This window comes from Hyaena hyaena, unplaced genomic scaffold (genome assembly GCF_003009895.1).
Source record: "Hyaena hyaena isolate Hyena2069 unplaced genomic scaffold, ASM300989v1 scaffold_1680, whole genome shotgun sequence".
NCBI lineage: Eukaryota > Metazoa > Chordata > Mammalia > Carnivora > Hyaenidae > Hyaena > Hyaena hyaena.
Window position 1 is genome coordinate 84584 of NW_024082314.1, and position 13274 is coordinate 97857.

Below are 13274 nucleotides of genomic sequence, written 5' to 3' on the forward strand. Positions count from 1 at the left end.
CTAAGCATTAAGTTTTTAATACTTTTTGGGAACTTCTGTTCCTGAAATCATGAAGCAAAAGTTGAAAATAAAGAGCCCAAGGTTTAATCCAGGGCAATCTTCTCCCTCCTCCCACGACCCCCTCCCCCCTCCGCTCCAGAAATCACAATTCCCAGAAATCCTTTGGGCCACATTAAATAGACAATATGGACTTCAGACTCAGAGAGCCATCATTACTTCCAGTGTGGAGTGTCACAGCCATCACCTCATTTTTGATGACAGTAAAATCACTGAACATGAGTCAATGGCTATATTAGCAAATCACAACTAAAGCTTCTGAATTTAACAAAAGTTGGGCATTTATATAAATTCTGCATTAATTCAGTCAGAATTATGGAAAAACAAGTATGTTATGCAAAAGGACTAAAGTCAAATGACCAGAAATACTCCTTAATAATCACATGTAAGTCTTCAAAATGTTTGCAAGGACTAAACTGATTGGTACAACTGATAATTCCTAATATTAATGCTTCCCCTATTAATGATACTGACAATTAGGTTTTATTTTAATAATTTCTATTTCTTAAAAAGATTGTTAAAATAACTGATATCCTTTTTGGACTATAAATGTAGTCTCTCTGATTAATGTACTAAGTATCTAAAATGATGTCTTACACACCACAGAATAATACAATATAGTGTTAATTATAATATTACTCAAGAATTCATCATTTAAGTATAGTTCCAAAAATATTTTTTCAAAGAAGTATTGGAAATACTTTTCAACCAAAGAAATATTTACTTACCCTGCAACAGTTTAATTCCTCTGCTGTAAGTATAATTGTACCACATTTCTTCCCTGGAATTCCTCTAAAACAACAAAAATATATTTATATACATTAAAAATTTATGTTAATTTTATAACATAAACTAATATTATACGTTTTATTTTTATGGACCCCAAAAAAGCATACTACTAACAAAATATATTCTTAGTTTCAATCTTGAGTTCATCCTATAGATCCACATTTCCTAATGAAGTTGAATTTTGATCACTTTCAACAGATCAAACTTCTGCCCAAGAATCATCAACAGTTTCATATTGTCTACCATATGTAATATAACATAATACAATGTAATATGTATAATATAATGAAACTTTCTCCCATGGGTTCTAAAATTTCTATTATGTGATTAAAACCTATTCCTAACCTTAGTTTTCAACATTTCTTTCCCCTTTCATCAACAGGGTTATTTATTGGTGCTTATTTCTTCCTTATGGCCATTCTCATGCCCTGAGACACCTCCTCACGCTAACTGTTCCCTATGTCACCTCAAACCTTCCATATCCCTAGATGAAGTTCCACTGGTTCCAAGAAACTTTATCCTGTCAACCTCACACAAAGTTCAGCCTTCTCCACATTCCTATGTCACTTAAAGTCAGTAACACAAGTTTAGCATTTATTTATTCCTAACTTGTTACCATCACATATTTTCCCTTTCTTTTCACAAGTTGATTATAGTGTCTTATTTTATGAGTAAAATTCATGACATAGACCTCTTGTGAAGCAACAGAGTCAAATGTCTACACATAGCAGGTGCTCCATATATACTGAAGATATGTTACACATAAGCAAAATTAAGCAGAGTCAAACTCCGAAACACTTTTCTTTCTACATGTATCTGAGTGTATTTATGCTCATATAGCTTCCAGCTGACACAAAAGTGCACTAGGAAAATGCAAGATGTGTGTACGGTTTCCTGCTTTCCAGGAGGGAATACAGAGGCAAGCCTATGAGAATCCCCCAAAGAGTAACCCTAATGCACTCGTAGTATTCTTCACGGTTCTTTTGTCCCATCACAAATCATAGTTGAGACTCTTCTGTGATTCCTGGGACCTACAAGTTCTTGAATTGCGGCCATACAAGGGAGTTTGTCCTCAAGAATGTAATTCATCTCTGATCATCTATGTCAGCATGCATGCAACAAACACACAATCCCTTGTTCTCCATGTGTAATGGGACTCGACTCTCAAGTCACCTAACTGGGAAGAAGGCCAAAAAAAAAAAAGTCTGAGTTGTAAATATAACGATGTAAATTATACTCATTCTAAAACTCCTCTATCCTTTTTTCCTTTCTACTCTAATATTTTCTTCTGTAGAGCACCACTTGGTCTTAAGCTAAAAATGTCATCTCACAGCTTGTTCATGAAACCGTCTATCACAACATTTTGTTTTCTCTATATCTATCCTTACTCCCCATTAGGGTAACTGTACATGTCAGGATCTTTCATTTTCTCCAAGGCTTTATGACTAAGCGATCGATTAATTTATTCTCACACATCTTTCCTTGGAATATTACATGTACTTTTTTTTAGCATCCTTCCAGCAACCTTAATCAATTAATTTTTCTAATCTAGCTGTATCTTTTTTTTACTTCTTTCTATTTGTGAATCTCAAGATTCACATTTTATATGCTATGACAAACTAAACACCCTGACTGACCATGTACCTTAAAAGACTGTAAAATGCTGAATAAAATTTGCCACAAAGTCTTTATAAATGCTTTGATAACCTGGCAAGAAAGTTAAGGACCAATAAGAAGCTGAAAAAGAAAAACTAGAACAAGCAGAGGTGACCCTGTAGACCTTGATCTTGGGCTTCTTTTTCATGGCCCCTTAGGACATAAAAATAAGAGACCAAAAAAGGTGGGGAGGGGGGGAAGGAAAGACTCACAAGGTGGAGAATTCAGTACATGTCTAATACCAACATAGAGCTTGGATCACAATGAATACATTGGCTGATTGTAGCTTGAATTAGATACAAACATTCACTTGGGAGGGACCTAAAAGGTAAATCCCTGCCCTAAAGCTTGATGATGAATAAAAGAGAGGCAAAAAAGTCTACTAATAATTCAGACCTCAAGCAGTCTTGCTGGTTTTTCACTATCTGGTAGCTATAAAAAATTCAAAACAAGAATTCTGTTTAACTGAAGTGATCATAGGTGTCTGGTAAATGGAAAACATCTCTGCAAAGTTTGCCTTCTCACTACATCTCAAAAGATTCTCACATTAAAAATTTTAAAATACATAGGAGTTCATTTCAAAGTATCACAAAACACTGAAGAAAAAGTGTACCATATATTAGGGTCTTTGGAAATAACAGGCCACAGCATCAAACACAAACTTAGAAGACTGGAACTATCAGGCATCACTTACAAAATGTAAGCATGTATAATATACCTAAACTTTAAAGAGAGGAATGGATATATGAGTAACTAGCAAAGGATAATAAAAATGACTGAGAAGATCTGGAGAAATAAATGTGGAGCTTCTGGAAATAATAGAAATAGAAAACCCAGTGAATGGATTTAACCACAAATGAGACACAGCAGAAGAATTAGTGAACTGAAAGATAGATGTAAAGAAATTATCCATAATACAGGACAGAGAGGTAGACATGGAAACTATTATAAAGAGGTCTACAGACATGGAGAACAAGATAAAAGTTCTAAAATACATTATCATCAGAGGTTCAGAAGGAGAAGAAAGAATGAAAAGATGCAATGTTTGAAGAGAGAATGGCTGGGAAACTTCAAGAAGTGATGTAAAAAATGAATTTCCAGATTCGAAATGCCCAATGAATCCCAAGTAGCAAAAATAAAAGTCAATTTATACCTATACACATGAGAGGGACATAGCAAAACACCAGAGATTTAGAGTATGAATGAATGAGCCAGAGAGATAGGAAAGATGGCCTACAGGGATAGGAATTTCAAACCAGCTGACACTCAGAAGGAACACTGAAGGTGAAAGTCAAGTGAAAATATCTTCAGTGTTTGATAGAAAGTAACTATCCCCTTAGGAATGTATACAGTGCATATCTCTTTTAAGAACAAGCATGAACCACAAATAATTCTAAACAAGTAAGGACTCAGCGAATTTATAGCCAAAGATCCTTGCTTGAGGACTCTCTAAAGGACTTCAAACTAAAGGAGAATGATCACAGATGGGAAGTCTGCAATGAGAGAACAAACAGTGAAAGACGTGGTAAAATAAAAATAAATCTTTTTTTTTCTTCAATGTTTTACCTATTTCCAGGAGAGAGAGAGAGAGACAGCGTGAGCAGGGGAGGGTCAGAGAGAGAGGGAGCCACAGGCTCCAGGCTCCGAGCCGGCAGTCAGCACAGAGCCCGACATGGGGCTTGAACCCACGAACCGCGAGATCATGACCCAAGCGAAAATCGGACGCTTAACCGACCAAGCCACCCAGGCGCCCCAATAAAAATAAATCTTAATGAATATTGACTATAAGACGAGAATCAAATGTTAAAATCTACATAGCAAATACAAATGATAGCATTAATCAGAAGAGCGAGAATTTAAGTTAAATCTTCTGATGTTCTTTGATTGTTTAAGAAGAAAGGAAAAGAGGCTTCAAGTGAATAGAACTGGATAAATTAAGTATATATCATTAAAAACTTCTGCAAAACTACAGTCTTTAAAGGACTTTATAACCTAAAGTTTAGAAAAGGAAAATTGTAAAATAGTGCTTTAAAAATACAACCAACTCAAAAGAAACTAAAGAAACAAAGGGTATAGCAGATAGAAAGCAGTAAGAAAGTAATGGAAATAAATCCAGGGGGATAGTCACTAAAGCATGTGATAATGAAATAAATGCTCCAGATTAAAATCATATTGTCACTTGGTATAAAAAACATAAAATTCAGGGGCACCTGTGTGGCTCAGTCGATTAAGTGGCCCATTTGGCTCAGGTCATGATCTCACCACTTATGAGCTCAAGTTGCGCATGAGGCTCTGTGCTGACAGCTAAGAGCCTGGAGCCCGTTTCAGATTCTATGTCTCCTTCTCTCTCTGTCTCTCTGTCTCTCTCTTTTTCTCAAAAATAAATAAGCATTAAAATTTTTAAAAAATTAAAAGGAATAAAATTCACCCGTAAGCTATTCACTACAGATATCAAATAAGAATTTAGAAAGTTCAAAAGAACAGAATGTAAAGATATGCTTAGGGGGAAAAAAACAAACCTAATGAAAATCAGTGGACCTACATTAATATTAAACATATAGATTTTAAATTTAAAAAGATTGTTAGAAATAGTTCTTATGTAATTAACAAAAATCTCAATTAACTGTGAAGACATAATAATCTCAATACTTTATGCATCTAACATTATAGCTTCTAAATATAAGAAAAACTCACCATACTATAAAAGAGTATGTGTACCATATGGTGACCATTTTAATCTGGCAAACATGGCTTTGGCCAGGGATTACAGTTAACATCACCAGCAATAAATCATGTTGATATCATGTATTGTTGATATGATGTAATGAGGGTACCTTGCTTTTGTGACTTTCCCTTCCAAACCTACAATGAGAAAAACATTAGACAGCCCCAAACTGAGGAGTATTCTATAAAATATCTGCTAATACTTCTCAAAACTGTCAGTCATCCAAAACACAGAAAGACTAAGAAATTGTCATGAAACAGATACTAGGAGACAGGATAACTAAATGCAATGTGGTGTCCTGACCTGAACTGTGAAACAGAAAAAGGACATTAGCAGAAAAAGAACATTAATGGAAGAAACAAGTGTGAAATTCAAATAAAGTCTAGAGTTAGTTAATTATAATGTATCAATGTTGATTTACTAGTGATGACAAATGTCCATTGGTAATGTAAGATGTTAATGTTAGGAGAAACTGGGTGAGGAATGTATAAGAACTCCCTGTACTATCTTTGTAACTTTTCTGTAAACCTACAGCTATTCTAAAATTAAAAGATTATTAAAAACAGTGTGAGGAAAGAAAAGACAGACAGGTGGAGGAACTATTCCAGGTTGAAAGAAACTAAAATCAGGAAAACTAAATTCAATGTATGATTCTTGACTAAATTTTAGACTGGGGAAAAATACCTTTAGTGGGTATTACCGGGTTAATTGTTGAACTTTTAATATGAATATGAATTAGATATCACTGTATCACTCTGAAGTTTTCTGATTTTGATCATCATCTCCTTATTAAGAAATACACACTCAAGAATTTTTAGGAAAGGGTACATGATGTCTCCACCAATGTCTCCAACTTACTCCTAGAACTAGAATATCACAGAGGGACATGAGAAGAAAGAAGGTGGAGGAGGTAATGATAAAAGCACTTGGACAAAGTTAACATCTGTTGAAAGTGAAAATTCTGGGTAAAGGGCATCCAGGAGTTTCTGGTACTATTCTAGTCAATTTTCTGTACAACTGAAATTATATCAAAATAGAAAGTTATTCCAAAAAAGTCAATTTTGAAAATAGTTTCCCATACTCCCATTCTTACATTTTGCAACTCACCATCATCATCATCATCATCATCATCATCAGAGAATTCGTCATGACAGGTGAAGATACATCTCAAGAGAATTATTAAAGATGAGTAATCCTTTCCAAAATTGACACATGAAGACTAAATGGCCTCTTGAGAGACCGGGTGGTTTGTTTTTGTTTAGTTTGATTTTGCTTTTTGTTGATTGTGGCCATCAGGGTTGTTTTTCTCCTAACTGTAACATTTTTCCGTTAGGAAAAATGCATTTCTCCATTACCTCTAGCACTGTCTTAGTTCATATCTTTACTCTTTTGCTTGGATTACTGTAGTTTTCTTGTTCCTAATTGGTCTCAGGCTGGTACTCCTTTAATTTATCCTCTCCATGGATGTCAGATTGATTTGACCATGAATTCTAACCATGAAGCCTTCCATCTTCCTGTGGCTCTACATAGGTCCTACAATAATTTCAAACTGATTAATTAGGACATAATATCCTTTATAAAATACAGCCACTGTAAAATGTCTAATTTCATCTTTTCTGACACTTTTCAACAAAGCCATGCTTTTTGTTCCTTGAATCTATATACATGTCTCCTTCCCCCATGGCTTCACCCAGAACATTCATCCTACTAACCACTCAAGGCTGCTTTACCATTTTGGTGATTTCCACTCATTCTCAAAATTTTGCTTTAATTTATGGAAACATTTACTAAAATTGACCACATACTATGTCATAGAATATTTATTAAACTATATCACATTTATTGACCAAAAAAATTTGAGTTAGAAATTAATGACAAATTTTTAAGACATTTCTGAATACTCATTATTAAAAGAAGGAATAGTGGACAAGAAAGAATACTTAGAATTGCACAATAATAAAAATAAGACCTGAGAGTCTACTAGCTTAGTATTTTGTATGCAAAACAATAAAAACAAAATAGTATTAAACAAAAATTCAGCAGTGTATTAATAAAAGATAATACAATACCAAGACAATAATAGTAGGAAACTTTAACACTTCACTTTTCAATAATAGATGGGACAACTGGGCCAATTATCAGTAAAGAAATAGAAGACATGGACAAAATTACAGACCAACGGGACCTAATAGACATAAAGATCATACTCCAAAACAATAGAGCGTACTTCTTCTCAAGTGCACATGGAATACTCTCCAGAAGAGACTATATATTAGGTAGAGAACAAGTCTTAACAAATTCAAGCAGCTTAAAATTATACAAAGTATACTTTCCAATGACAATGGAAATAAATTAGAAATCAACAGTGGAAGGAAAATTGGAAAATATACAAATATATAGAAATTAAACAACACATTCTTAAAGAACCCATGGGTCAGAGAAAAAGTCACAAAGGAAATTATAAAATGTCTTGGGGGCGCCTAGGTGGCTCAGGTGGTTGGCTAAGTATCTGACTTGGCTCAGGTCATGATCTCACAGTTCGTGGGTTCAAGGTCCATGTCAGGCTCTATGCTGACAACTCAGAGCCTGGAGCCTGCTTCAGATCCTGTGTCTCCCCCTCTCTCTGCCCCTTCTCCACTCACACTCAATCTCTCTCTCAAAAATAAATGAATTTTAAAGAAGAAAATTGAAAAAAGAAAACACCTTGAAACAATGGAAATGAAAATACTACAAAATAAAATAAAATATATGGGATGCAATGAAAGAAGTGTCAAGAGGGAAGTTTATAACTGTAAATGCATATATTTTTTAAAAAAGACTACAAGTCAGGGGTGCCTGGGTAGCTCAGCCGGCTAAACAATCCAACACTTGATTTCAGCTCATGTCATCATATGGTTGTGAGACTGAACCCTATATCTTAAGATTAAGATATCTTAAGCTTAAGATTCTCTCTCCCTCTCCCTCTTCCCTGCTCTTGCTCACTCTCAAAAACATCTTTTTTTAAGAAAATAAAATTTTTAAAAAGACTACAAATGAACAACCGAGTTTTATACCGCAAGAACTAGAAAAACAAAAACAAACTAATCTCAAAGCTAGCAGAAGTAAGGATACTAATACAAAGATTAGATCAGAGATTTTAAAATGGATATTATAAAAAAACACACTCACAAAAATAAAACTAAGAGTTGTGTTTTTGTAATGTTCAACAATATTGACAAACATTTAGCTGGACTAAGAAAAAAAGAGACAATATTGAAATTTAAAAAACTGAAAGTGGGAGCATTACGATCAATGCCACAGATATAAAAAGGATTATGAGAGAATATCATGAACAATTACAGACTAGCATATTGGATAACCTAGAAGAAATGGATACATTCCAAGAAGCACACAATCTAACAATTGTATCATGAAGAAATAGGAAATACAAATAGATAAGTAACTAGCAGGCGGACTGAATCAGTAATCAAACACCTATTACAAAGAAAAGCCCAGGACAAAATGGCTTCACTAGAGAATTTTCCCAAACACCTGAAAAATTAACATCAATTTTCCTAAAATTCCACCAATAAATTGAAGAGTAGGAGTATTTCCAAGTTCATTCTAAGAGGCCAGTATTACCCTGATACCAAAGCCAGACAAAGACGTGGTAAGAAAAAGACTACTATCCCTCATAAATATTGATGCAAAAATCCAAAAGAAAATACTAGCAAACTGATTTCAACAGCACATTAAAAGGAATATACACCATGGCCCAGTGGGATTTGTCCCTAGAATGTACGGATGGCTCAACATATCAAAGTCAGTTTAATATATCACATTAACAGGAGAAAGGACAAAAATCATATGATCATCCCAACTGATGCAAAAAAGTATTTGACAAGATTCAACACCATTTCATGATAAAAACACTTAACAAACTAGGGGTGGAATGACACTACCTCAACATAGTAACAGCCATATTTGAAAAACCCACAGCTAATCTCATATTCAATGGAGAAAAACTGAAAGCTTTTCCTCTAAGGTCATGAATAAAACAAGATGTCCATCCTTGCCACTTCTATTCAACATAATAATGGAACTGCTATCCAGAGCAACTAGGTAAGAAAAAGAAATAAAGACATCACAATTGAAAAGGAGAAGTGAAATTATTCCTCTTTGCAGATGACATAATCTTGTATGTGGAAAACCATAAAGATTCCACAGTAAAAAATAGTCAGAACTAATAAATTCAGCAAAGTTGAAGGATACAAGATCAACATAAAAATCAGTTATGTCTCTGTATGTTAATAATGAACAAACCAAAAAAATAAAGAAAATAATTCCATTTACAGTAGTACCAAAAATATAAAATACTTAGGAATAACCAGAGAATGTGAAAGACTCAACACTGAAAGCTACAGAATACTGCTGGGAGAAATTAAAGAAGACACAGATAAATGGAAAGACATCTTGTGTTCACGAATTTTAAGACAACACTGTCAAGATGTCCATACTACCCAACACAATCTACAGATTTAACATAATCCTTAGCAAAATCCCAGTGTCATTTTTTAACAGAAAAAAAGGAGAAAAATTCATCCTAAAATTTTTACAGAACTTCAAGTGACCAGAAATAGCCAAAACAATTCTGAAGAACAAACTCGGAAGACTCATATTTCCCAATTTCAAAACATATTACAAAGCTAGAGTAATCAAAACAGTATGGTGCCAGCACAAAGACAGACAAATAGGCCTATGAAAAAGAACAGAGAGCCTTTTCATGATTTTCATGCCGCCCCTCCATCTTTCAGCCAAAAAAGGCAGGTCAGGTCTTTCACATGCTTTGAAGCCCTTTGCCATCCTCACGGCCATTAGCTGTATCTTTCTCATTTCCTGTTCTGCTTTTTGCTTCTAATTTTATTTTATCTTTTTGTACTTTTGCTTTTTCGCTTTTGTTTTTAAAGGCTCATACGATTAAATTGACCCTACTTAGATAATTCATGATAATCTCTGTATCTTAAGGTCAGATGATTAGAAATTTTAATTACATCTGTAAAGTTCCTCTTGCCACATAAATAATATGACCATTGGTATGACACTTGACAGCATAGGTCATGGGGCCACTACCTTATAACCCCAGAATTTCATTCCTAGCCATATAGTAAGAAGATATACAATAATTTTTATATGCAAGTAATTTTATATTTTATATACAATGAGGACATATATAATTGTTTTTATTGTAGCACTGCTTATATAGAAAAAGACTGGAAGCTATAAAAAGTCCACCAACTTAATATTAGGTAAATCTGTTTGTAATTCATAAAATTGATACGGAAATGAAATAAATGGGTAAAGTATAACTTCACACATCCACACACTACATATTATATATCTGGTTATCACAAACAATTTTGAGCAACAAATGAAGTTACAGGAAAATATATGTGGTAGAATTTCAGTCATAGAAGTTGAAAACATGAAAAATGAAACATCACATTTAATAGCATTATGAAGGAACTGCTATCAGGCTTAATATTTTTCCTGAAAATTAATCTACTTGTGTTGAGCTGAAGGCAATAAGTCACATTACCAAAGAGGTATGTATGTCTTTAGTAAATTACAATGTTTCCTGCCTTAAAATATCTTCTTTATCAGCCTTTCTCAACGTTTAAAATTTTGGGGATCTCAGATTCATCTTTAGGCTGTTAGCCTGACAAACACTTCATTTTCAAAGTCCATCTCAAAGGCTGCTTCTCTGACTCCCATAACTAGAATTGATTCCTCCACCCTCTCTTCCTTATAGAAACTCTTGCTGTGATACAAGACCTGGACATAGGCACTGCATTTGAGAGTTCCACAAAGCTGACTTCACATCTCAGGTATATCAATTAATGACTGCGACCTTGAACAAGTTGTTTAATCTTCTTGAAATTCAGTGTCCTCATCTGAGGACTAATAATGCAGTTTTAATATCATATGTGTATAAACATAGCACAGAGTAAGTATTCAATGCGTTATAGTTATTAATATGTGCTTACATGTATTATTCACAAGTGTAGGGAGTTCCAGGAGAAGGATTCTGCATTGCCACCTCTGCCTGTCTACACCTAAAAACACCTGATATTGATGTTCTCTAAGCATTTGTTGAATTGCATTACATTTGATTTAAGAGAATGATTTCAGAAGCCCTCAGATAAATAATGTAATTCAATATGGATGTACAAGAAAACTAACAAATTAAACCAGTAGCATGACTTCTGTTCGAACTTAGTACTGACTCAGTGATTATACTACCTCTATCACAAGTGGGCCAGATAACAGGATGTAGTATATTCACTGATTGAGGGCAGAGAGAGGGAAGGAGGTGATAAAATATGAAAACATAGTCCCTGATACAGAATATTAGGTAGCTAAAGGGGCAGAATGGGAATTCCAAGTCTTTCACCTGTGTAGGTAATGGAATTAAGAGATAATTTTCAATACAAAATTTGCCAATTTGACGTGTAGATCAGTCTTAACTACAGTAACGAATCCCCAATTGGAGGTAGTTGGAGAAAGGACATAGATTCTAATAAGAGCTAGTTCTTAACTGGATAAAATATAAACCTTTTCTATGCTAAGCCAATCTATTTGAACTGGGACAAGAACAATTCAAACTGAATAAACTCCTTTTAAAAACACTGAATTATAAAATTAATGTAGTACCTAGTGGCACAATGAAGTATTTATGTAATATTGCAGTAAAATATGGCAACACATAAATTACTCATATATGAGAGTTCTGTTATACTTGAATTATGAGGGAGAAATGACTTAGAGCTTAGGAAGAAGTATTATGCAAATAATTGACTGACAGTTGGCCTGTAGTAAAATGAAAAACATGTGATGCAGAAATAAACATGTAAAAATCCATTTGTTATTCATCAACATTAATGGTTTTAATCTCGAAAGTAAACCTAACATGAAACTGTGTTTTTTCTTTGTTAATAGATGAATAGATAATACCTCTTTAATCCCCAAATACATTATTCATATGATTGTATTTCTTTATCTTACAATACTAATATACGAAAATGATAGTCAAATTGGCATCTTGACCATGAAATACTAATGAAAATAAAGTTTTGCATTTCATATTATTTATAGATCCAAAGAGCCAAATAACTGTAGATAGATCATTTAGTTAGCTTTGCAAAACAGATTGCAAACAGAATTGCATTACAAACAGAATATCATTGATTTACTTATTTATGTAACAAATATTTGTAGAGTTATATACTTTTATGCAAGGCATGGAAAGTAGCACTCTCTAGGGTTCTGTAATATAATCATTAAAAAGATGTATTGAGTGCTTACTTTTTTTTTATTTGAGAGAAAGAGAACATGAATGAGGCAGAAGGGCAGAGGGAGAAGGAGAATCTTTTATTTTAAGTTTATTTATTTTGAGAGAGAGAGAGGAGGGGGGGAGTGCAGAGAGAGAAGGAGAGAGAAAATCCCAAGCAGGTTCTGTGCTGTCAGCGAGAAGTCTGACTTGGGGTTCAATCCCAGAAACTATAAGATCACAACCTGAGTGGAAATCAAGAGTTTGGTAACTAATCAACTGAGATACTCAGCTGACCCGAAAGAGAGAGGATCTTAAGCACGCTCTGAGCTCAGCATGGACCCTACACGGGGTTCAATCCCATGACCCTGGGATTGTGATCTGAGCTTAAATCAAGAGTCCGACTCTTGGACTGAGGGACCTCCTCAACCGACTGAGGCACCTAGCGCCCCTGAGCACTTTCCCTTTTCCAGGCATTGTGCTAGGCAGTCAAGACAGAGATGTAGAGGAAGTAGATACAGTCCCTAACCTAAAGGAGCTTAATAGGAAGAAAAGCACACAGCGAAGACACCATAACTGATATAAATACTGATGCAGTAACAAGAAAGGATGAAGGATATTATAACTGAAGATTCAGGTACTACACTAACAATGGGTACCCATCCTAGTCTGGCAGAGACCAGAAAGATTTCAGAGAAGGTGACAAGAACTGTGGTCTAGCAAGATGGGTGCAAACCGGCA

At 34.4% G+C, this 13274-nt stretch overlaps 1 protein-coding gene across 1 annotated transcript in view; it reads right to left on the minus strand.

Annotated features, from left to right (window-relative positions):
- The window catches only part of CPNE8 (copine 8), a 195608-nt gene that overhangs the window by 80506 nt on the left and 101828 nt on the right, over positions 1 to 13274 (minus strand). Inside the window, exon 7 of the mRNA XM_039224596.1 lies at positions 786 to 849. Coding sequence (XP_039080527.1) covers positions 786 to 849 — 64 coding nt within the window. The remainder of the gene's footprint in view (positions 1 to 785; positions 850 to 13274) is intronic.